Source organism: Chrysemys picta, chromosome 1, assembly GCF_011386835.1.
Source record: "Chrysemys picta bellii isolate R12L10 chromosome 1, ASM1138683v2, whole genome shotgun sequence".
In the NCBI taxonomy this organism is placed as follows: Eukaryota; Metazoa; Chordata; order Testudines; family Emydidae; genus Chrysemys; species Chrysemys picta.
The window spans coordinates 91,236,715-91,259,648 of record NC_088791.1 but is presented as its reverse complement, the minus strand read 5'-3'; the positions used below and the strand labels follow the sequence as shown (position 1 = coordinate 91,259,648).

The 22,934-nt window shown below is 51.4% G+C and overlaps 1 protein-coding gene and 1 long non-coding RNA gene across 3 annotated transcripts in view; one reads left to right on the top strand and one right to left on the bottom strand.

The window, feature by feature from the left end:
- Nucleotides 1-21,646, bottom strand: part of LOC101933422 (cytochrome P450 2D14-like) — a 29,593-nt gene extending 7,947 nt beyond the window's left edge. The window contains exons 1-5 of the mRNA XM_005293043.4: nt 21,263-21,646; nt 11,761-11,932; nt 10,299-10,451; nt 9,367-9,527; nt 9,062-9,235 (exon numbers count right to left, since the gene is read on the bottom strand). Coding sequence (XP_005293100.1) covers nt 9,062-9,235; nt 9,367-9,527; nt 10,299-10,451; nt 11,761-11,932; nt 21,263-21,475 — 873 coding nt within the window. The 5' untranslated portion in view covers nt 21,476-21,646. The remainder of the gene's footprint in view (nt 1-9,061; nt 9,236-9,366; nt 9,528-10,298; nt 10,452-11,760; nt 11,933-21,262) is intronic.
- Nucleotides 20,420-22,934, top strand: part of LOC122173359 (uncharacterized) — an 86,429-nt gene continuing 83,914 nt past the window's right edge. Inside the window, exon 1 of one of the 2 annotated variants that reach the window (XR_010595151.1) lies at nt 20,420-20,920. This is a non-coding gene — a long non-coding RNA (uncharacterized LOC122173359). The remainder of the gene's footprint in view (nt 20,921-22,934) is intronic. The other variant, XR_006173833.2, reaches the window with a different exon arrangement.

The following is a 22,934-nucleotide window of genomic DNA, read 5'->3' as shown; positions in this document are numbered from 1 at the left end:
GCCTGCTAACACTGCGTGCTGAGCAACATGGAAGAGGCCCCTTTTCAAGAACGTTTCTTGCTTGCACTGTCCCGCCTGTGTCAGGCAAAGTTTCCGTGAGGCGCTCGTGGACACTTCAGCTGCATTTTCTGACCCACCAAAGTCCCGGGGTGCAGGAACAATTTTTATAGTGGGGGTGCTGATGATGGAAAACCTGTATCTGGTGTTTGTTATTACCCCCTAATTCCAGCACCACTGCCAAAGGCACCTGAAAGAGCTTGTGGTGGTGGAGGAGGAGTCCCCAGGCATGGCAGAGTCTCACTGGCTGATGCTGCTCAGTACACTCAGCATACACGCTGGAAACTCTGCCCACAGTCTTACCACCATAGTTAAAGGAGGGTCTCCAGTCAGTTTTAGAGATTTGTGCCTCTGCAACTACAAGAGGTTAGTGTGAGCACTCACACTCGATCAGGTCAGGAATTCCATGTAATAGCGAGCAGGGTGCAGCCAACATGCCAGCCAACAAATTAACATCAGGATTCCAAAAGTTCATATATGTACCAGTGAATAATAATTCGACAGTCCTTATTCCTGCCCTGTTATCGTCTATGAGATCAGGACCTCAGTGCTACAACACTGAACCAACAATCTCATTTTCTACAAGACAGGTCTCCCCACCAAGTATTCTTCAGGGCCACCTTGCTTAGCATACGAGATATGACAGAATCACAGCAGGAAGTAGTCTGGCTATCTTTTGTAATGCGGTGGATTTTATACGTCTGTTTTGTAAGGGTTTCTTATCTAGATTTTCTCAGAGCAATTCTGTAAATTTGGATGTAGACTTAACATGGGCAATAACTAATATGCTATTTAAGAGCCAATGAAAATGTAATTTTCTTTGTTTACGAATCAGAACAAGAAGTTGAAATTTAGAAATTTCCCACAAAATGAAAGTTTTTCAAAAAGGGTTTCAGGTTAATCAAAATTTTAAAAATACTATAAATAAAATTAATATAAAAATAAAACAAACCATAAAAAATTAAATGAAGTAATTTCTAAATGAAAAATTGAAATTGCTGTTCTGACAACCTCAAAAAAGAATGTTTCAAGCCTATCAAAATGTTTCATATTTATTTTTTCTAAATGAAATTTTGTCAAAAGTGACACGTTTCCATGTTTCATTGTTTCAGTTTTGCAACCAGCTGTTCTAGAAAGATATAAAAACAGATCCAGAGAGGAATTCCCAGCAGCCTGCCTTTGAACGAAGCTGTGACTTGGAAGGATGAAGGAAGTCTTCACTGTGACCTTTGCCAAAATGATTAAAAAGTGTCTCTAAACTGTACATGGTCGCTTTATGTCAGGGCTGTTCCATGGCCAAGAGAGCTAAGGACCCAGGTACAGCACCCACTAGAGTCCATGGAAGCAGAGCCGTAACTAGGTATTTTTGTGCCCGAGGCAAGAATATAAAATTGCGCCCTCCCGCAGGGCCGGCTCTTTGGCGGCAATTCCGCGGCGGGTCCCTCAGTCCCTCTTGGAGGGAAGGGCCTGCCGCCGAATTGCCACCGAAGAATGAATGAAGTGGCGGCAGTAGAGCCTGTGTTTTTGGGAGGTCTAACTCATTATTTTTGACTGCTTGGGCTGGTAATGTTGCTTCCAAGATGGTCTTTGGTTCCAGTCCAGTTCCAATCAGGGCTGTCCTTAGGATTTATGGTGCCCTAGGCGGGATTATTAAACTGGTGCCCCTATGCCTGACTTGCTCTTAGTGACACAAACATAAGCTTACAGTATTGGAAAACTTGCCACATGCACTTTATTAAAAACAGTTTAACTTAATTAAGCACACTGTAATGCTGGTGGACTAGCACTAAAGAAGTAGCGCTATAGAAAAAATTCTGATTTATTGACAGAATGATGCAAATAATATAATATAATATAATATAATATAATATAGCCGTGAGTCTGTGACCTTGAGCTAGTGTGAAGACACCTCACAAGGTGCTCTGCCCTGACTGAGACACGGTAGAGTTGGAAACCCACATCATTTTTACAACGCCAATTTTTAGTTTTAAATGTATAGTGGGCATCAGTCTTAATGTTAGTTACAACTCTATATCAACCTTATACTGTAAATAGATCAATGGCATTATCCAGTTTAATAAGCTGGGTTTCCAAGCAGTGGGAAAATATAACCCTAGTTTTACTCCTAGGTAAAGCACAAAGTGACCAGAATGAAGTCAGTTCAGAATCATCTTGATATGCAAACTAGATACAATCAACTCAGGATTGAATAAGGACTGGGAATGGCTGAGCCATTACAAACATTGAATCTATCTCCCCTTGTAAGTATTCTCACACTTCTTATCAAACGGTCTGTACTGGGCTAGCTTGATTATCACTTCAAAAAAAAATTTCTCTTACTTAATTGGCCTCTCAGAGTTGGTAAGACAACTCCCACCTGTTCATGCTCTCTGTATGTGTGTATATATATCCCCTCAATATATGTTCCACTCTATATGCATCCGAAGAAGTGGGCAGTAGCCCACGAAAGCTTATGCTCTAATAAATTTGTTAGTCTCTTAGGTGACACAAGTACTCCTGTTCTTTTTATCTAGATTAAGGTAGCACAGAAATGTTACAGAAATCCTATTGTGCCTTATTTTTCTTTGGAAAGACGTGAGCAATAGCAGCACATTTGGGGCACTGCCAGAAATACATGATAAATCACTGCCTCTAAAGTTCCATCAAAAACTGACATTTTCTCAGCTCTAGCATGATCTGCTGCACAGATTCTACACAAAGGAAGTGTCCCTGGCCTTTTTAACTCATATTAACCATGTATTTATTTATGAAAGTTGGACAAAACCTTGTGAAAACGTAAGACATTGGCTGCCCAACTCTGGGCTGGCAAAAGCTATACTGACTCACTGGGAAAAAAAGCAAAAGAATCTTAGTACAACATATGGTCACTCTAGACACTAGTAAGGAGATACGCATTACAGTTGTTGGAGGGCTCTATTCAGCAGTAACAGAGCTATAGGAAAGCCAGTCAACATTTTGTGTTTCTCTGAGGAAAACTGGCCCACTCCCTGCCCCATACCAAACCTGTCACAAATAATTGTCAACAACTTAATTTTCTGTTTTTCGCTAAGATATTGTTTTTTTTTATATATATATTGAAATTGGATTCAGGGTTGTTAGCAAGCATTTTTGGCAAACAAAGTTGTTAAATGACAATCTAAATGGCAACACAGTACTGCTTCCATGCTTGGCTCACCCCCAGCCTGCTGGTCCAACAGCTGCAGTAGAGGAGGAGATCGGTGGAAAACTGCAGAACCCCAAAATCCACCACTTGGGGTGCAGAGTGGCAACAGCAGCAGCAAGCCCTCAGGTCCAATCACACGCCAATGGGCACCATCGCCAGCCCAACAGACCATGGCGAAGTTAGCACAGCATCTGATCTCAGGGACGGGGCACCCACGGAGCCACAGCAGCTCATCCTGCCCTGCGCAGTTCCCCCTGGATGAGATGGATCGCTGCCAGCCCGGGGGAGAAACACGCTCCCCAGCTAGGGTGACCAGATGTCCTGATTTTATAGGGCCAGTCACGATATTTGGGGCTTTGTCTTATAGAGGCACCAATTACCCCCGACCTAGGGTGACCAGACTGCAAGTGTGAAAAATCAGGACAGGGGGTGGAGGGTTAAGAGCCTGTATAAGAAAAAACAAACAAAATTGGGACTGTCCCTATAAAAGTGGGACATCTGGTCACCCTTTCCCCAGTCCAGCCAACTGTGTGTGACATTCCAGCCCTGGCTAGCTGCCGAGGAAGTGAGCTAGTTTCACTTTCATTCCTCAGCACGCAACGCCCCGCCCCCTCTTCCCCTAGCACCTCACCCAACCCAGTCCTGCCGGAGGGAGAGAGGGGTGCTCCGTGGGGGAGGGGGGGCAACAAAGGATACTGCCAGAGCCACCCAGTCTGCCTCACCTCACGCCAGGGGAGAGAGTCACAATCACAGGTGACAAGTATCAGGGGGTAGCCGTGTTAGTCTGTATCTACAAAAACAAGGAGTCTGGTGGCACCTTAAAGACAAACAGATTTATTTGGGCATAAGCTTTTGTGATTAAAAACCTCACTTCTTCGGATGCATGAGTCATCACAGGTGAGTTCCTTCCCCCACCCCTTCCCAGAGACCCCAGCAGCCAATCCCCTCCCTCAGACAGTGCTGCAGGCATACGGCTCTCTCTAGGACCCAGCGCAGCTCTTACATGCTCCACTGCTTCCCGTCTGTCCGGCAGAGTGTGTGGTGTCCCAGGAAGAGCGGTGCCCTACGCGACTACCTATTCTGCCTATGGCTGAGGACGGCCCTAGTTCCAATCCAGAAAGGGACTCACAGGTTAAGAGAGGAGGGAGGTGCTGGATATCAGCAGTGGCCACTAGGGATCAGCATGTGTCCTGAGAATGCTGGGAGTTCAGGTTTGCAGGGCAGGATCAGGGATGGCAGGTTTGTAGAAATTTTAGAAGTTTCAGAGTAGCAGCCGTGTTAGTCTGTATCCGCAAAAAGAAGAACAGGAGGACTTGTGGCACCTTAGAGACTAAGAGACTTAGAGACCTTAGAGTCTCTAAGGTGCCACAAGTCCTCCTGTTCTTCTTTTTAGAAATTTTAGTGGTGCCCAGAATCCACCCCCGCCCAAACTCCACCCCCCCCCACCCGCCCAAGGCTCTGGGAGGGAGTTTGGGTGAGTGAGGAGGTTTGGGGTGCAGGCCCGAGGCTGGGACAGGAGATTGGGGTGCAGGCTCTAGGAGGCAGGGGCGGCTCTAGGCACCAGCAAAGCAAGCACGTGCTTGGGGCAGCCCATTTGCAGGGACGGCAGGGATCCAGCATGGGAGCTGAGAACCAACAGGGGGCCCTGGGAGCTGTAGTTCCTTGGTTAGCTCCCTGCCTATAGAGCCAGCCCTGGAGCAGGGAAAGAACTACATTTCCCATCATTCCCTTGGTCACTACCAACAGGAAAGAGGGGGAGGGAGTGAGGAAGCTGAGACCTCATGCTGCAGCCTGCTATGAATGGAGAGCTGCACTGTGAGTAGGGATACCATATTTTAACATTCAAAAAATAGGACACTTCATGGGGAGGGAGGGTAGCCCCACCCTGCCACCATCCAATCCCTCCGACTGCCCCACACAGAAACCCCAACCCATCCAACCCCCCTGTCCCCTGAACACCCTCTCCTGGGACCCCTGCCCCAACTGCCCCCCAGGATCCCACCCCCTATCTAGGCCCCACTGGTCCTTGTCCCCTGATTGCCCCTTCCTGGGACCTCACCCCCTAAGCCCCACTGATCCTTGTCCCCTGATTGCCCCCTCCCGGGACCCCACCCCCTATCTAAGCGCCGCTGCTCCTTGTCCCCTGATCACCCTCCCCCAGGACCCCTGCCCCAACTGCCCCCCAGGACCCCACCCCCTATCTAAGCTCCACTGGTCCTTATCCCCTGATTGCCCCCTCCCGGGACCCCACCCCCTATCTAAGCCTCCCTTCTCCTTGTCCCCAACTGCCCCCTCCTGAGACCCCCCCAACTTCCCCCCTAGGATCCCACCCCCTACCTGTCCCCTGACAAACCCCTGGGACTCCCATGCCTATCCAACTACTGCCTGTCCCCTGACTGCCCCCCCGAACCCCTGACCCGTCTAACCCCCGACCCATCTAATCCCCCCTTCTCCCTGCCCCTGACTGCCCCCCCCCGAACCTCCGCCCCATCCAACCCCCCCTGCTCCCTGTCCCTTGACTGCCCCCATGGAACCCCCTACCCCTTCTCCAACCCCCCAGCTCCCTTACCGTGCCAATCAGACCAATGTGTCTGGCTTCACGCAGCGCCAGACACGCTGCTGCATACATGCTGCCGGGCTCCCCTGCGGAGCCACAGCCCCCTCCAGCACCTGCCTTACAGATTTGAACACCTCAAAATTCAGGAGTGCTCAAGCTCAGTTTGGGCAGTTGTTAATTCATTTCTCCCAAATCAAATATACTGATCCACTGTAACTTGCTGTAGAAAAAATAGGATAAAATTGAGCAAGAAATGCTTCCCAGTGGTTATTAGGACTGGAATTGCTATTTTCAATAGCCATTGCTTTTTGTTTGTTTGTTTGTTTAAAAGGAAGACAGTGATATTGCATTGGCAAATTCCCCATAGAAAGAAAGAGTGGAACAAAAGAATAATAAAGGCACCTCAACTTTTCCTCATTTATGTAGGACAGTCTTATAATACGCATCCAGATATCCTCCAATCACACAAGCTGAAAATTGTTCCACTTTACTGCAGTTCTGTAACCTTATGGGAACCAATCCTGTCTGTGTTCTGTGCACATCCAAAATTCCTGCTGAATGACCTGCCCTGGGAGCAAGTTACCAGTGACCCAGGGCTGCGGAGGAAGAAGGGTGCAGGTGGGGGGCAGTGGTGGGGGGATAGGAGGGAGCCCAGGGCTGGGGCGGTAGGAGGGTGCGGGTGGAGGGGTGAGAGCCCAGGGCTGGGGCGGCAGGGGGGTGTGGGTCGGGGGGGGAGAGCCCAGGGCTAGGGCGGCAGGGGGGTGCAGCGAGGAGCCCAGGGCTGGGCCAGGGGGCAGCCAAAATTTTTTTGGCTTGGGGCGGCAAAAATCCTAGAGCCGGCCCTGCTGGGAGGGAGTTTGGGGATGGGAGGGGTGCAGAGGGATGGGGTGCAGGGGTGAGGGCAGTGGGTTGTGGCTGCAGATGAGGGGTTTGCAGTGTGGGAGGGGCTCACGGCGAGAGTAGGGGTGAGGGCTTTGTTTGGGGCTGGGAATGGGAGGTTTGGGGTGTGGGAGGGGCTCAGGGCTGGGGCAGAGGGTTGGGGTCCGGGGGGTGAGGGCTTTGGCTGGGACTGGGGATAAGGTGTTTGGGGTGCTGGGGGGGCTCAGACAGAGGGTAGGGGTGCAGGGGGGGTGAGGGCTCTGGCTGGGGGTGTGGGCTCTGGGGTGGGGCAGAGCAGGGGATGTGTTTGGGGTGGAGGCAGGGTGCTCTGGGATAGGGGCCAGAGAGGACTCCCCCAGCCCTTTCCTTGCCGGCAGCAGCAAACTCTGGGGGAGGAGCCCACCTTTCCCACCCCCACCCCCAGCAGCACACTCACCCCCACAACTGTCACTGCATGTGCTCCTAGGGCCTCTCTCAGGTCCAGAAATCTCCCTCACCTCCCCCGTGGTGGGTGCCGGGGAGTGCTGCGTGCGCCTTCTCCCCTGCTGTTGCTCCTGACTGTAGCTTCACTGGGGGTGAGGGATGGGGCTGCCTCCTTGCCCAGCATGGGGCAGGAGCGGTGACTGTGTGTGTGTGTGGGGGGGGGAACTGTGCTGGTGGAGGGTCCCATTGGAAAATGAATGGGTCTGAGGGGGAAGGGCAGGCTCACAGTCAGTCTGCCCTGGCTGTGAGCTGGGGGGCATTAGGACCCTGTGGCAGCAGTTGCTGCAGGGAGTTAGCATGGAGCTGCTCTGCTCCAGGCTGGGAAGAAGGGGGGAAGCATAGGGTTACCATAATCCAGCAAGCAAAAAAGAGGACGGGAGGAGCCCCGCCCCTGTCCTGCCCTAGCCCCGCCCCTGCCCCTCCCACTTCCCCCCCTCAGAACCCCTAACCCTCCCCCCGCTCCTTGTCCCCTGACTGCCCCCTCCTGGGACCCCTGCCCCTAACTGCCCCCAGGACTCCACCCCCTACCTAAGCCTCCCTGCCTCTTGTCCCCTGACTGCCCCCTCCTGAGACCCTCCTCCCACCTAACTGGCCCCCTAGGACTCTACCCCCTACCTGTACCCTGACTGCCCCAACCCTTATCCACACCCCCACCCCCAGACAGACCCCTGGGACTCCCACGCCCCATCCAACCACTCCCCACCCCCTGACAGCCCTCCCCAGAACTCCCGACCCATCTAAACCCCTCTGCTCCCTGTCCCGTGACTGCTCCGATCCCTCTCCCCACTCCTGTCCCCTGACAGCCCCCCCCCAGAACTCCCAACCCCCCCCTTGTCCCCTGACTGCCCCCTCCTGGGACCCCTGCTCCTAACTGCCCTCCAGAACCCCAGCCCCTACCTAAGCCTCCCTGTTCCTTGTCCCCTAACTGCCCCCTCCTAAGACCCCCCCCAATTGCCCCCCAGGACCCTACCCCCTACCTGTACCCTGACTGCCCAAAACCTTATCCACCCTCCCCCAGAAAGCCCCCCCCGAACTCCCGACCCCCCCCCGTCTCTTGACTGCCCCTTCCAAAACCTCCCTGCCCCTTCTCCCACCCCCTTGTTGTTGGCCTTTCTTCACCTAATGTCTCGGTGAACTTGTTCAGGAACTGCCTGAGCCGCTGGGCAGCAGCGGGGGAGGAGCTCCAGACTGCCGGAGCCGATCTGCGATGCAGGGAGGGAGGGAGGGAGGAGGAGGAGCCCTCTCTGGCTGAGTGTCGGAGCCCCAAGTAAGTGACACCGGCCAGCAGCACTGTTAGCCGTGTGTGCTCTGCATGGGGGGGAAGTCCGGACATTTACAAATTCCCCCCGGACGCTATTTTTAGCTTAAAAAACCGGACATGTCCGGGGGAATCCGGACGAATGGTAACCCTAGGGAAGCAAGTCGGGGTCGGGGGACACTCGTGGGCGGCGCGGGTGGGCTGCAGGTGGGGCCGCGGGAGATCACCCCGGTTTTAAATATCTCCGTGCCAGCAGCTTTTTTTTTTCTCTCCACCGCTTTCTGTGTCGTCCTCCCCCCCCCCACACACCTTGTGTACCCGAGGCAAGTGCCTCACTCGCCTCCCCCTTGTTACGGCACTGCATAGAAGTCTCACCTTTGACTTCACTGGGCACTGGGCACATATTAAAATTCCAAGTATCAGCCTATTCTTCAGCTGATTTCTGAGCATGAACTCATTAGACTCACTAGATAAGGGAAAACCAGAAGAAATAGAACAGGGAGCTGTTCATAGCAGTTCTATTAGCAATAAGATTTTACTTGTAAACTTTACAACAAGGGACAAGGGAAGCTAATAGGGAGTGTTCCCATCACTAATATATTCATAGAGTCAAAGAGATCTACACCTGCCTTTCCTCTCCTACCTTCTCTAGCTCTTGTAGAAAAGCATCAGTGAAGTCTCTCTTTTGGGTAGGATTCCAGGTCATCCTGTGCTCCTTCACAAGCTCATCTATGAAGTTCAGGATCTCCTTTTGGGATCGGAAGACGCTCTGTGACACTCCAGGGATGCGCAGCAGCCAAGGTACTACGAGAAGGAGCTAAGATAATACAGTGAGAGAGAGAGAGAAAACCACACCCTATGGCTCCCAGAAAAGAATCACTAAACTACAATCTTACTGATCAATCAAATGGCAGCTTCTTACCGACCAAATCATAGGTGCTGAGTTACCTGGGGCAGGAATCCAGCTTCTTCGTTCAAGGCCTGTTCAAACAAATGCAGCATCCTCTGAAATTCCTTATTGTCATAGTCAAAGCGCTCACCATAGACGAGGGAGCAGATCACATTGCTAACTGCGTTGTTTATAAGAAAATGTGGATCAAAAGGACGACCTGAAAAACATACAGGACCAACCAAAGACATTAGGAGTCACAACATCATTGTAGCCTGCCCCTCGCTGCATGGAACACACTGAGCAAGAACCTCTAACATTTCAAGACTGCTTATGGAACAAACCAGTTTAAAGTCCATGCTCATGTAACCTGGGGAAGTTAAAGATGTCCATACTAACAGGGTTGGGCCTGGTAAATACATGGAAGAAAGAGCACCATGGAAAACTTAAGAATTTCAGGTTTGTGCTCCAGATTCAGTGAGTGGTACTCATCTCTTTGCCTCAGTACTGAACCCATGGTTCCTGTGTAAAGACAGATGTTACTATGCTGCTACAGATGTTTTTAAGTTGAGGCATAAAAGTGATGTCCTTAAAGACTTCATGGCATGTTTTGGAAATGTGTTACGTGTTGATGCCTTCACCAAATTCCAGCTGAGGTAATTACATTCTACCACCCTAAAATTCCCCTTACACATTCAATTGGAGATGTTGGGTTTTGTTTGTTTGTTTTTACTTCCCATCACAAACTGTCATGTTAAAATAGCTGTCAGGTTCAACCCCAGAGGTGGCTTCATGATAGTGCTGGATGAATGATCACTATGTGTCTGGTCTCCAAAGCACTTTAGTATCCTTCTGGCTATAAGGCATTATGTAAAAATGTGAGATACTGTGTTATTATTCCTTCCTTCATAATCAGTCATTTTATCCTTTCATTTCCTTATCTATGGGAGTTACACTGATCTCCTGCCCCATCTCCCTTGATGCTACAAACCTTGTTTAGAACAGAACGCAGAGCATAGAAATCCAGCTTCCTCAGTCATACGCTGCTCCAGGGATTTCTTTCCCATCCCAAAGTTCTTCAAGGTGGAGAGTGCAAATCTCCTTTGCACCTTCCAGGCATGACCATATCTTGCAAGCACCACCCCTGGAAAGTATTAATAAACAAGAGACATAATAACCTCTGGGAGCACACCATGCAAAATTCACTGGACAGCAACAAAATAGGGCTGACCTGGTGGGACTGGTTTGTGAGGAAGGATAAAAGGAACTAAGTATAGCTTCACCAAATGGCAACTAATGGGAGCTATTTTTGCATCCTTCATAGTGCAGAAGGAGAGGGATTATTCAGGGAGGTCCAAGATATAGCTAGGAGTAATGGGATGAAATTCAGGGTCAGATCCGCAGCTGGTATAACCTGATGTAGTCAATGGAGCTAAGCCATGCTATACTGTGAGGGAGTGAGCTTCAGGTTGGATGTGAGAAAACATTTCCCAATTATTAGATCTACTAAACTACTCAATAGTCTCTCAAAGGAATTAATGGATGCCCCATCACAAGTCATTTAAAATTGGATTGGACAAAGCACTGGAGAACATACTATAGGGAGCATCCCTGCATTGGCAAGAGTATGGGCCAGGGCGAGGTTGAGAATATGTGGCTCTACAGATATTTTTCCAGCTCTAATCTTTGTTATGAAAGTGCTTTGGGATAACCCGAGATTATTCCAGCCCAACAAGCCTCCCTTTTAGGTTGCATTTATTTCTACCCTCCCCCACTTTCACTCTTGGGTCCTGGAGGTTCCTCAGAAGGAGGTTATTTTTTTTACAAGCCGAGAAAGGTAAATACATGTGGTGAGGGATAGGAATCTGCCCGTTCTGACAATGGCAGCCAATCGGTATTGATTAGCATGTACATTCTACTGAACATTTCAGACTGGCCACATCTTAGTAGTTGTTGCAGCGCTGCAGTTGGGAAGGAGAGTCCCCATTTTCATCTAACCTGACTTCCTCCTCATGAGAGGTAGTGTCAGGGGCAGACTCCAGCAAAAGCGACATCAGCAGAGGGACAAGAAAGGGAGGCAGTTCACTCCTTACAGGGCCGGCTCCAGGGTTTTTGCCGCCCCAAGCAGCCAAAAAAAACCAAAAAAAAACCCCGCAATCGCGATCTGCGGCACTTCCGCCGCAACTCGACCTCCGCCGCTTCATTCTTCAGCTGCAATTCGGCGGCAGGTCCTTCCCGCAAGAGGGACCGAGGGACCCGCCGCCGAATTGCCGCCAAAGAGCCGGACGTGCTGCCCCCTTCCATGTGCCACCCCAAGCACCAGCTTGCTACGCTGGTGCCTGGAGCCGACCCTGACTCCTTAAGTCCCCTTTAACCTCTCCAGGAGCTCAAATGATAAAGCCAGTCCCCCTGCAACACTGCCAGAAAACTATGGTAGTTTCCAAGGTACTTGCCTTCGGAGTTCTCTCCATAACCCAAGTGCTCATGTATAGGAAAGTACGGTCGGTCAGCAAAGTCCTCTGATTTCTGGACCAATGCTTCCTTTATTGCTTTGAATCCATTCACTACTATCATATTACTCCAGCAGTTCTGAAGACTAAAGACATTTCCATATTTTTTACTCAGCTGCCAAAAAAAGAAAAAGGAAAAATATATTGTTGGAAGCCAGATGACACTTCAATTTGCTGGAAAGCAAGCCTGGAAAATATCATCTTGCATTTCTGTTCGCTCTCTAACTTCGAAGGATCTCAGAGCACTCTATTGGGCTTGTTAGCTAATCACTGATGTGCAGCCACCTCTGGAGTGGAACAACTCACAGCAGCACTACACAGCCAGTTACACAAGGAGTGAAGAATACCACCATTGTCAGCTGAAGCTGCGGAAAGAGTTTATGTCAGGAGAACATAACTAACCAAGTTGAAATTTGGCCAGGGATCTTGTGAAAATGTCACGGGGTCTTTAACGACTACCGGCGGTCAGGACCTCTTTTGGTGTCTTCAAATATAACAGACCCAAGCGTACATTGTTCCTTTAAACCATGGTGTGGCACTGGTTTAACCACTGACACAGAGAGCCTTCTACAACACTTCCTGCAGCACATGGCTTTGCCTAGGAGATATCCCATTCTAATACTGACCAGGCCCAACCTTGCTTAGTTTATGAAATCTGATATTATCACAGAGGGTATAGCAGTGCTAGCTACAGATACATACAAAATAAAAATTACTGACATAAGGGATTGGGGGGCATTTCCTGTGATGCTGGCAAACGAGGTGCAAGCTCTTGCCTAGGCTGCAGGCACTGAGAACTAACAAACTCATTGCTGGAGACCCACCAGTTCACCTATATGTTAGTTTGCTAAAAATAGGTATTAGTCTTACAAGAATGTATTTAGTGTTTAGACTATGAAATGCTTGTAAGTTGCTGCAGGCATTAATCTCACTTGCAATGTCTGTGTTCCGCGCCATAAGAAAATATGTAAGTTTTGCTTTATAACTTTGCAAATGTCTGCTCTAAACAAGGGCGGCTCCAGGCACCAGCACACCAAGCGCATCCCTGGGGCAGCAAGCCACGGGGGGCGGCCTGCCCATCGCTGGGGGGGCGGCAGTCAGGGAGCCTTCGGCGATGAGCCTGCGGGAGGTCTGCTAGTCCTGCGGTTTTGGCAGCAATTCGGCGGCGAGTAAGCCGAAGCCGCGGGACCAGGGACCTCCCGCAGGCACGCTGCCAAAAGCCGCCTGACTGCCGTGCTTGGGGCGGCAAAATACATAGAGCTGTCCCTGGCTCTGAACTTGTGAACGCAGGCACAGGAATTCTCTCCCACCCCATCCAGAAGGACTATTAAAATCAGCTGGGTCATCAAGGAATATTGCAAACAAAGGATTGGCTAATGGGCCTATCCCACCTTGGAAATGCCATGTGCAAGGAAGCCTGTCCTGTGGACTTGGAAGCTGAATGAAGGAAATAAAACAAAGTCACAGGAAAATTTTCCATCTGTTTGGCTGTCTGAACTCTGACACGGCGAGAGTTCCCCAGGGCTGCCTGCTGGGTCCGCCCTGAAAGACGCTTTGAATAGACAGATCACTGCAACTCGGTCACTCTTAGGTTTTAGATGAGAACTCATTTGTGTGTAGACGTTTGCTTGCTTGAACCTGCAAATAACTCTGTTATTTCTTTTTCCTAGTTAACAAACCTTTGATCATTTATTACAGGATTGGCTACAGGTGTTGTCTTTGGTGTAAGATCTAGGGTACCAACTGATCTGGGGTAAGTGACTGGTCTCTTGGGACTGGGAGCAACCTGAATGTGGTGTGATTTTTGGTGACCATTTATCACTAAGTCCAGTTTGTCTGGGTGGCAAGATAGACTGGAGAGGGGGACTGTCTGTGACTCCATGGTAAGCCTGTTATAGTGATCCAAGAGCAGGGGTGCCGGAACAAGGGGGTGAAGGGGAGGGGGCAGGGAGCCATGGCCCCCCAGTTTTAAAATTGGGAGGGCCAGGCCTGCCCACTTTTTAACATGGGCATAATTTTGGGGGCAGAGGGCTGCATTCAGAAGTGAAAGTAAGCCGGTCCGATCCGGTCTGGCGTACCGGCAAGAGCCAGTATGCCGTGCCGGACCGAACCGGCTTCCGCGGCGGGGATTTAAAGGACTCTGGGCTCCCCGCCACTGCAGGGAGCCCAAAGCCCTTTAAATCCCGCCCGCAGCTTGGCTCCCGGGCTGGGGCCAGGCTCGGAGCTCCCGCCACTGCGGGGAGCCCAGAGTCCTTTAAATCCTGCCAGAAGCTCGGCGCCCGGGCTGGGGCCGGGATTTAAAGGGCTCAGAGCTCCCGCCGCTGCGGGGAGCCCCAGGCCCTTTAATTTGCCCTTGAGCCCCAGGGGCTCCCAGCCACCTCTGCAGCTGGGACCCCTGGGTTGATTTAAAGGCCCTGGGGCTCCCAGCCACAGCCGGTGCCCCAGGGCCTTTAAATCTTGAGAGGCCCTGCCTCTTCCGGTTGAGACCACGCCCCGCACAGGACTCCAGCAGTACTGGTAAGTCCTGTAAATTACTTTCACCCCTGGCTGCATTCCCCCCCCACACACACACACCCAACTGCAACCCCCGGCAGGCGCGGAGTGGCACAGGCAGAAATCATCAGCTCCCCAGCCACAAAGCGCAGCCTCTGCCTGCAGCACCAGCCGCTTCTCAGTGGCCCCACCCCGGCTCTTCCTCTTCTCCCTGATGCCCTGTCCCCTGGTCAGGCTGGAAGCTGGAGCCGGGCCACAATCCAGGGAGCCTAGACCACCTTAGGGAGTCCTGGACCCTCCATCAGCCCTGGGTGGCATGGCCCGGGGGGCTGATGGGACAGGCTGGGGGCTGCTCTTGGGCACTCCAGCCCCGCACCCGGGCTCCCTGGGTGGCTCTTACTACCGCCAGGTTCTGGCTTCTAGCCTGGCCAGGGGGCTGAACCTCAGGGGAAGAGGAGGAGGAGGGAGAGGAGCTACCGAGAGGGCGGAGTAGAGGGAAGAGGAAGGGTAGGGACATGGAGCAGGCTGGGAGGCTCTCTGAGGCAGCAGTGGCTCCATCCTGCTCCCTGCCCAGCTGCCAGGGAAAGCGCCGAACGTGCCGGGGGAGAGACACAGGAGAGGACAGAGTCCCTCTCCCTCCCTGCCCCTGGCAGGCTAATCTGGGGGGGGCACTTAACCCCCCATTAGGGTGACCAGACAGCAAATGTGAAAAACTGGGATGGGGTGGGGGGTAATAGGAGCCTATATAAGAAAAAGACCCAAAAATCAGGACTGTCGCTATAAAATTGGGACATCTGGTCACCCTACCCCCCATACACGTTGCCTCTGACTCCACGAGCACAAAATGTGCCTGATGTAAGGGAGGACCAGGGCCACTGTACCCTGGTGACAGACAGGCATTGCAGAGCGCAAAGCAGAACAGTTTAAAGCAATTCTCAAATAGTTTAAACCCCAAATTTAACCTTTTTTCACCTATTATTTGTGGGATTTCTTGAGGATTGTACACACATGTGGGAGAAAATGCCCTTCTGGGCCAAGAATTCAGGGACAAAAAAACCACAAGTACTTGTTTTATGTGTACATGAAAAACACAAAAAACGATGTATTATGTTCCTGCTTGTCTACAGTAGCTTTCCTCTAAGCCAGGGGTGGGCAATAATTTTCGCAAGGGGGACACTCCAGGAATTTTGGTAAGTCATCACGGGCCGCACATTTCTACTATATTTATAGAGTTGGTGTGGGGTCTGGGAGGGAGCGTTGGAGTGCAGGAGAGGGTGAGGGGTGTGGGCCCTGGGAGGGAGTTTTGGTGCAGGAGGGGGCTCCGGGCTGGGGCAGGGGGTTGGGGTGTGGGAGGGGGGTGCGAGGGGCAGGGTCTGGCCGAGAGGTGCTTACAACAGGCGACTCCCAGCAGGCGGCGCCCAGAAGGGCTCAGGCAGGCCACCTGCATGCCGTGGCCCCATACCGCTCCTGGAAGCGACTGCAGCCGGCTGCTGCTGGCATGTCTCTGTGCGCTCCTTGGGGGGAAGGGTCAGCGGGTCTCCGTGTGCTGCCTGTGCCTGCAAGCACCACCCCCGCAGCTCCCATTGGTTGGTTTCCAGCCAATGGGAGCTGTGAGGATGGTGCTGGCGGTGGGGGCAGCGCGCAGAGCCGCCTCACCCCCCCCCCCGCCAGCGGCGCACAGAGACATGCCAGAAACCACCGGCCATTTCTGGGAGCAGTGTGGGGCCATGGCAGGCAGGCTGCCTGCCTGAGCACTCCGCTGCGCTGTGGGAGTTTTAGTGGCCCGGAGCTCTTGAGGGGGCAGCCAAAGAGCCTGGCGGGCCAGACAGAAATGTTAGACTGGCCGGAGGCTAGCTCCCCATCCCACCTTTTCCGCCCACTGCCCCATCCACACTCCAACCCCGCTCCACCACCTCCCTTGCTCGTCCTCCCCCTTTTCCTGCTCGGCCCTCCCCGCTGTCATCCCTCCTCCCCAACCACTCAGCCCCATCCCTGCTCACCAAGTGCAACCCTCCTATCCTTCCCCCTTCCTGCTCGTCCCCCCACCCCGCCGCTGCTCACTGGTCCTTCCTCCCCCACCCTCCCCTGCTTTTCCCCCTCGCTGCTCGCTGCATGCATCTCTCCTCCCCTTCCTGGTCAGCCCCCCTGCTGCCCCTCGCTATGTGTGGGTCAAGCGGGGGAGGGGGGAGAGGGACCAGCGAGTGGTGGCGGGGGTGGCGAGCAGGGGGGTGGCCAAGCAGCGATGAGAGGAGGAACAGGTGAGTGGCAGTGTGGACCTCCAGAGAGGGGGTGGAGAGTGCTGGAGAGGAGCAGCCAGGCGAAGAATGCCGAGCTTTTATATGCGCCATGCAGGTTCCCGGGCGGCTGAGAAGGGCGGTATCTGCTACTCCGCTTCCCGGGTTCATCAGTAATATCTCTGGGGAGTCCAAGGGACTCGGGACGCTGAGTAGCAGATACCGCCTCCTCAGCTACCCAGGAACCTGCATGGCTCATAATAAAGTAGCAAAAACTTCCCGCAGAAGCCCATTCCTAGCAGGGAGGGGAAGAGGTGAGGCCACCACAGCCCAGGTGTCCAGTGGCAGGGTCGGCAGTGGCTGCACCAGGGGAGGTTTTTGCCTTTCCTGGCCTATTATACCTGCCGCCCATGCAAACCTGCATCTGTAACAGTGCCTAGCATTCCAGGCATTCACCTCATTACCAGAAAGATACTGATTAAAATGGGGAGAATTCAGAGAAAAGCCACAAAAGAGATTAGACAGCTGGATGGGCTGATTCATGAGGAAAGATAAAATGATCTAAATATATAGACTGGTCAAATATCTAAGGTGGGAGACTGATTGCTGCCAGCAAGTCTTTGAAAGGTGCAAATGCAAAGGATGGAGGGAAATTGTTTAGGGTTGGATGAAGGAGTAATGGAATGAGTCTAAATAAAGGAAAATTTACTCTGGACATCAAGAAACAAATCCTCAGCGAGAGGTGTATCAGTCTGGGGAAGTTTCTTTGGGGAAGTGATGAAAGCCGCATTGCTGGTCATTAAAACTGGATAAAGCCCTCAGGGGCATACCACTAGAAGGTAGAGGGGTGGATAAGAATAGACCATTTCTATCTTTGATTTCTATGATTCTGTAAGTAAAAGGAACAGTTTTCATTTCCGTTCTGTCAGAAATGCAAAAAAGCAAAACCAAATTGTGTGAAATGGAAATAGGGAGAGAAAAGGGAATAATATGTTGTTACTAAAAATGTGGAGTTAAAAGCAGGTCAAAAGTGTTGTTAGCATTGTCATCATCCGATTTGATCTGGAAACTCAAAAGCTCTTTCTACTGCATGGTGAAAACAAGAACCAGACCCAGTTTCCCTGTGACTGGAGTGTTGAAAGGTACCAGCCTAGAAAAGGGGCCTCTGGAGTTTGGCAACTATAATCACAAAATATAATATGATTTAGTTGCCACAAGCTACTGTGATGTTGCACTCTGTATGATTTGATATGCTTCATGCAAAAGGTCTCTTCTAAGGTATCATTACAAAGCTTATAATCTACTGAGTGTGGTCATCCTATTTGTATAAATGTATCACTCTTATATCTGAAACGAGAAATATGAAATATAACTCTGAGGGCCTATTGTAATTATGCAAAGTGTGGGCCATTAATGGTGGTTTGGAAACTTGATGGCTACCATCAACCAGGACAATTGACTGTGGACGGCTCTGTTTGCAGGCAAGCCTTCCTGTGAGTCAGGCTGGGAGAAATGAAGGCTTGGGGTCTTACAGTGACATGTGATCATGTCACCTAAACTGGTATCCATCTTTAACGTAGTGCTTTTCCATTTGGGGGGGGGGGGGATCCAGAGGGACAAAGGATTCCTGCCTTATGCAAAAGATATATAAATGGGTGGAACAGAACAAAGAGGAGAGCCATCATGAGGAATCCCCTAGCTACCACCTGAGCTGGAACAAGAGCTGTACCAGGGGAAAGAATTGTGCCCAGGCCTGGAAGGTGTCCAGTCTGAGGAAAAAAATTATTGAAGCATCTCTGAGGGTGAGATTATCTGTATTCGGTTTGATTAGACCTAGATTTGCATGTTTTATTTTATTTTGCTTGGTGACTTACTTTGTTCTGTCTGGTACTACTTGGAACCACTTAAATCCTACTTTCTGTATTTAATAAAATCACTTTTTACTTATTAATTAACTCAGAGTATGTATTAATACCTGGGGGAGCAAACAACTGTGCATATCTCTCTATCAGTGTTATAGAGAGCAAACAATTTATGAGTTTACTTATGCAGGGTAAAACGGATTTATTTGGGTTTAGACCCCACTGGGAGTTGGGCATCTGAGTGCTAAAGACAAGCACACTTCTGTGAGCTGTTTTGAGGTAAACCTGCAGCTTTGGGGCACGTGGTTCAGACCCTGGGTCTGTGTTGGAGCAGACGGGAGTGTCTGGCTCAGCAAGACAGGGTGCTGGAGTCCTGAGCTGGCAGGGAAAACAGGGATAGAAGTAGTCTTGGTACATTGAGTGGCAGCTCCCAAGAGGGTGTCTGTGATCCAACCCATCACACCCTCCCAGCTCCGGGGCTGCGGCAGGGAGGACTCCGCCAGCCCAGGGGCTGGGGCGGGGAGAGGCGTTTCTCCCCTCCCTGCCACAGCAGATCCAGGACTGGGGCCAGAAGACTGGGGGGAGTCCTTTCTCCCCACTGCAGCTCTGGGGCAGCCTGCACCCCAAACACCTTATCCCCAGCCCCAGCTGGAGCCCTCAGCACCCCACACCTCAACCCACTGCCCCAGCCCTGAGCCCCCTCCCACACCCTGAACCCCTCATCCCCGGCTCCATCCCAGAGCCCACCTCCCCAGTCAGAGCCCTCACCCCCTGCACCCCAGCCCTAAGCCCCCTTTCACACTCCGAACCCTTCGGCCCCACCTCTGCCACACATCACCTCCATGTTGGTGCACATAACAAAATTCATTCCCATGGATGGGAAAAATTAGAGGGAACATTGTCCCACACCAGAGTGAAGTGAAGGCCGGGGGCCTGCCACTTGAAAGTGATGTATTGGGGGGACTGGAAAAGGGTCTCTGAAGGAGTTTATGATTTATACAGGGTAAAATGGATTTATTTGGGTTTAGACCCAATTGGGAGTTGGGCATCTGAGTGTTAAAGATAAGAACACGTCTGTTACCTGAAATCAGCTAAGCCTATAGTTGTTAGGGGACATGATTCAGACCTGGGTCTGGGTTTGCAGCAGGCTAGCAAGTCTGGCTCAAACCAGTCAGGGCACTGAAGTCCTAAACTGACAGGGCAGGAAAGCAGGATCAGAGGTAGTCTTGGCAGATCAGGTGGCAGCTCCCAAGGGGGGTTGTGTGATCTAACCCGTCACAGCTACATCAATAGTTTCCCAGACAGGAAAAAGCATTCACTTGAAAGAACTAACCCTGTAGGGGTTGTATGTGCTCTTGTTAGGGCAGACACAGCCAGCAAGCACATCCTAAAGTTTCCTGGAGATTACATAAAAGCATATCCTGGAGATTATGGTTTTGTTCACTTTTGCTGAGACTCTTTATCATTTCTACAAGGAAGCTGTCTCTATGCATCCACATCCCCAAACCAGAGAAACTTTTGAATTAATGGATCTGAGCAGAGACAAATGAATTTTCATATACAATAAATCCTTCACTAGCCCTTTTCATCCCAGAGGCTATAAATGGTACATAAAAGGACCAGTTCACCCACCACTGAAGTGCAGCCATCTCTGAGGTGGAATGCAGCAGCTGTTTAACGGTGCTAATATTGTGCAACATCCCAGCACACTACAATGTCTCCAACTGAAATTACAGGGCGAAGGTAAAGAGAGAGAGCGAGAGAGAGAGTGTCACTCTCCTCCAGCGCTATCACAACATGTGCAGAGAATTCTACTGGGCTTGGGAGTGGAATGTTGCCTTCTGGGTTCTAGAGCCAGAGCAAAGCCACAGCAGATACAGGAGAACCTCGCAGTTAGGGACACCTCAGGTGTCCGTCTGTAACTCTGAAGAGGAGGTTAGGGACCTCAGCGGGTGGGGGCGGGAGGATTGGGGCTGCACCCCCAGGGTGGGTGGGGGCGGGAGAGTCGGAAGCTTCTGGCCCGGGGCGGAGCGCTCAGGGCTTCTGCCCAGCAGGAGCGCCAGGGCTCCGGGCTTTAGACCGAGGGGGAGGGGCTTCAGCCAGCGTCTCTGCTCCTGCCCTGGCCCGCGGGGGTGCCGGGGCTCCCCTCGGCTCCGTTCCCAGTTTCAGCGAGCGGCGCCAGGACTTGGGACTTTAGCTACAGTGGGAGTGCTGGGGTGCTCCCCTGCTAGCTAAAGCCCTGAGCCCCGGCGCCCTACCCGGGGCTGAAGCTAGGAGCCCCATCCCTCCCGCCCCTAAAGCTCTGAACCCTGCTACTCCCGAGGGTCAGAAGCCCCGAGTCCCCCCAGTCCTGATTCTCCCACCCTGCGGCTGTGGCCTCAACCCCCTTGGCTGAAGCCCTGAGCCCCAGGCAGTACGGTATTGGGGGGGGGGGGTATTTTTTGTTGTTGTTCTGCGCTGCTGCCTGCCTGATTTATTGAGGACTTCCGGTTCCAGAGGGTGTCCGGTTGACCGGTAAGTCCACCACTCTGCTGTTCCTATCTTTGAGGTTCTGCTGTAATCAGAGAGCGTTAGAGCCCCTCCTCCCCTAGTGGACTGACTGCTACTGACATGCCCCAGCATGTAAAATAACCCCTCCAGCCCACACCTGCTGGATTAAGGAACCACCTGCCCGCACCAGCTCTGTTCCCCAGCACGCTGTGCTTAGGGTGACCAGATGTCCCGATTTTATAGGGACAGTTCTGATATCCAGGGTTTTGTCTTATATAGACGCCAATTACCCCCCACCCCGTCCCAGTTTTTCACACTTGCTATCTGGTCACCTCAGCTGTGCTCTCCAGCCCCTCTGGCACTGACCTGGGTAAAGGAGCGGTGCGGGTTGTGGAAATCGATCTGCAGCATGGTCCCAATGAAAGGCAGCGAGGTCGGCCCTGGTGGGTAGCGACTCCAGCTCTTCCTGCGCTTCAGGAAATCAAATAGCAGAGCGAAGACTGTGAGGGCTATGCCCAGTGCTGGGAGGTTGTTCCCGCAGGATCGAAGCTGGGACCAGAGCCACAGGAGCAGCTCCATGATCGTTCTCCCCTTTGCCCCCCCACGTGTTTTTAACTCTCACCCCTGCCTCTTTCTCCTGCTCCTGTTCTCTCACTCTTTGCTATTTCTGTCTCCACCCATTCCCCTTCTCTCTCTCTATTTCTCAGACACCCGCCCCTCCTTTGATAATGTCACAGCTTGGAGCTGCTTGGCCAGAATTTCTCTGTAGCGCCTCCTCTGCCTAGACAATACAAACTCGCAGGGGAGTGGTAAGGAAGCGTGGCCCAGCCCCTGCAAAAGGGAAAGGGCATAGCTCCATTTCCCGCATCTGTGGTATGTAACACAGTGGTTCTCAAACTTTTGTACTGGTGACTCCTTTCACATAAAAAGCCTCTGAGTGCCACCCCCCCTTATAAATTAAAAACACTTTTTAAATATATTTAACACCATTATAAATGCTGGAGGCAAAGCGGGATTTGGGGTGCAGACTGACAACTCACGACCCCCCCATAATAACCTCGTGACCCCTTGAGGGGTCCCGACCCCCAGTTTGAGAACCCATGATATAACATGAGGGAGAAAGGCACCTCCTGATGCCAACTGGCAGAGGTGCACAGAGTTTGACAGGAATCCCCCCTAAATAATGTATGTATAATAATTCACTAACGGGTGGCATGTGAGGATTGGTGTAATGTGCATTGTGGCATCTGATTCTTTGGTATCCTACCTTTGAACTGCTGATGTTTGATGTGGTTAGGATTAAAATCTTATGTCTGCTTAACAAATCTCATGTCTATACAGGTCTCTGGCTTGGTTCTATCTCTGCCACCTTCCTGCTCTCTGTGTACAGCAATTTGGAGGCATTATATATGTGACACCGAGAATACATGTAAAGAATAGGACCAATGAGCATATTTTTCTCCATGTTTTTAAGCAAGAGAGTAAACCATAAATGTAGCAGTGATGGTAAGTAATGCCTATGCAGAAATGTAGTTCGCGTGGGGGATAGCTTCCTAGTGTGGTAGAATAAGATGTGAAATCATGCTGCCTGGGAAGCTATCCCCACGCGATCTACATTCCTTGTGTAGACACTAACCCATAATGAAGTGGTTTATCCAGCAAGCAAGTGGTAATTAGGACAGACACTCACAAGACAGGATTTTCCTTCCAGCTAGATCCATGAGCATGCAATCCACTGGTGTCAAGCAGACAGGCTGCAGCCACGTGTCTGGGGCACTTGTGTACTACATATGTTACACATTCAATTCAGTGGGCTGTAGTCCACGAAAGCTTATGCTCTAATAAATTTGTTAGTCTCTAAGGTGCCACAAATACTCCTGTTCTTCTTTTTGCGGATACAGACTAACACGGCTGCTACTCTGAAACCATTCAATTCAGTAACATCTTTTTCCCGCACCGGTTCTAGCCCATGGTGATTTGTGTTAAAAATAAATGTCCAATCAGATTTTTAGAGCGTGTTGCTGTATATATGTCTGTC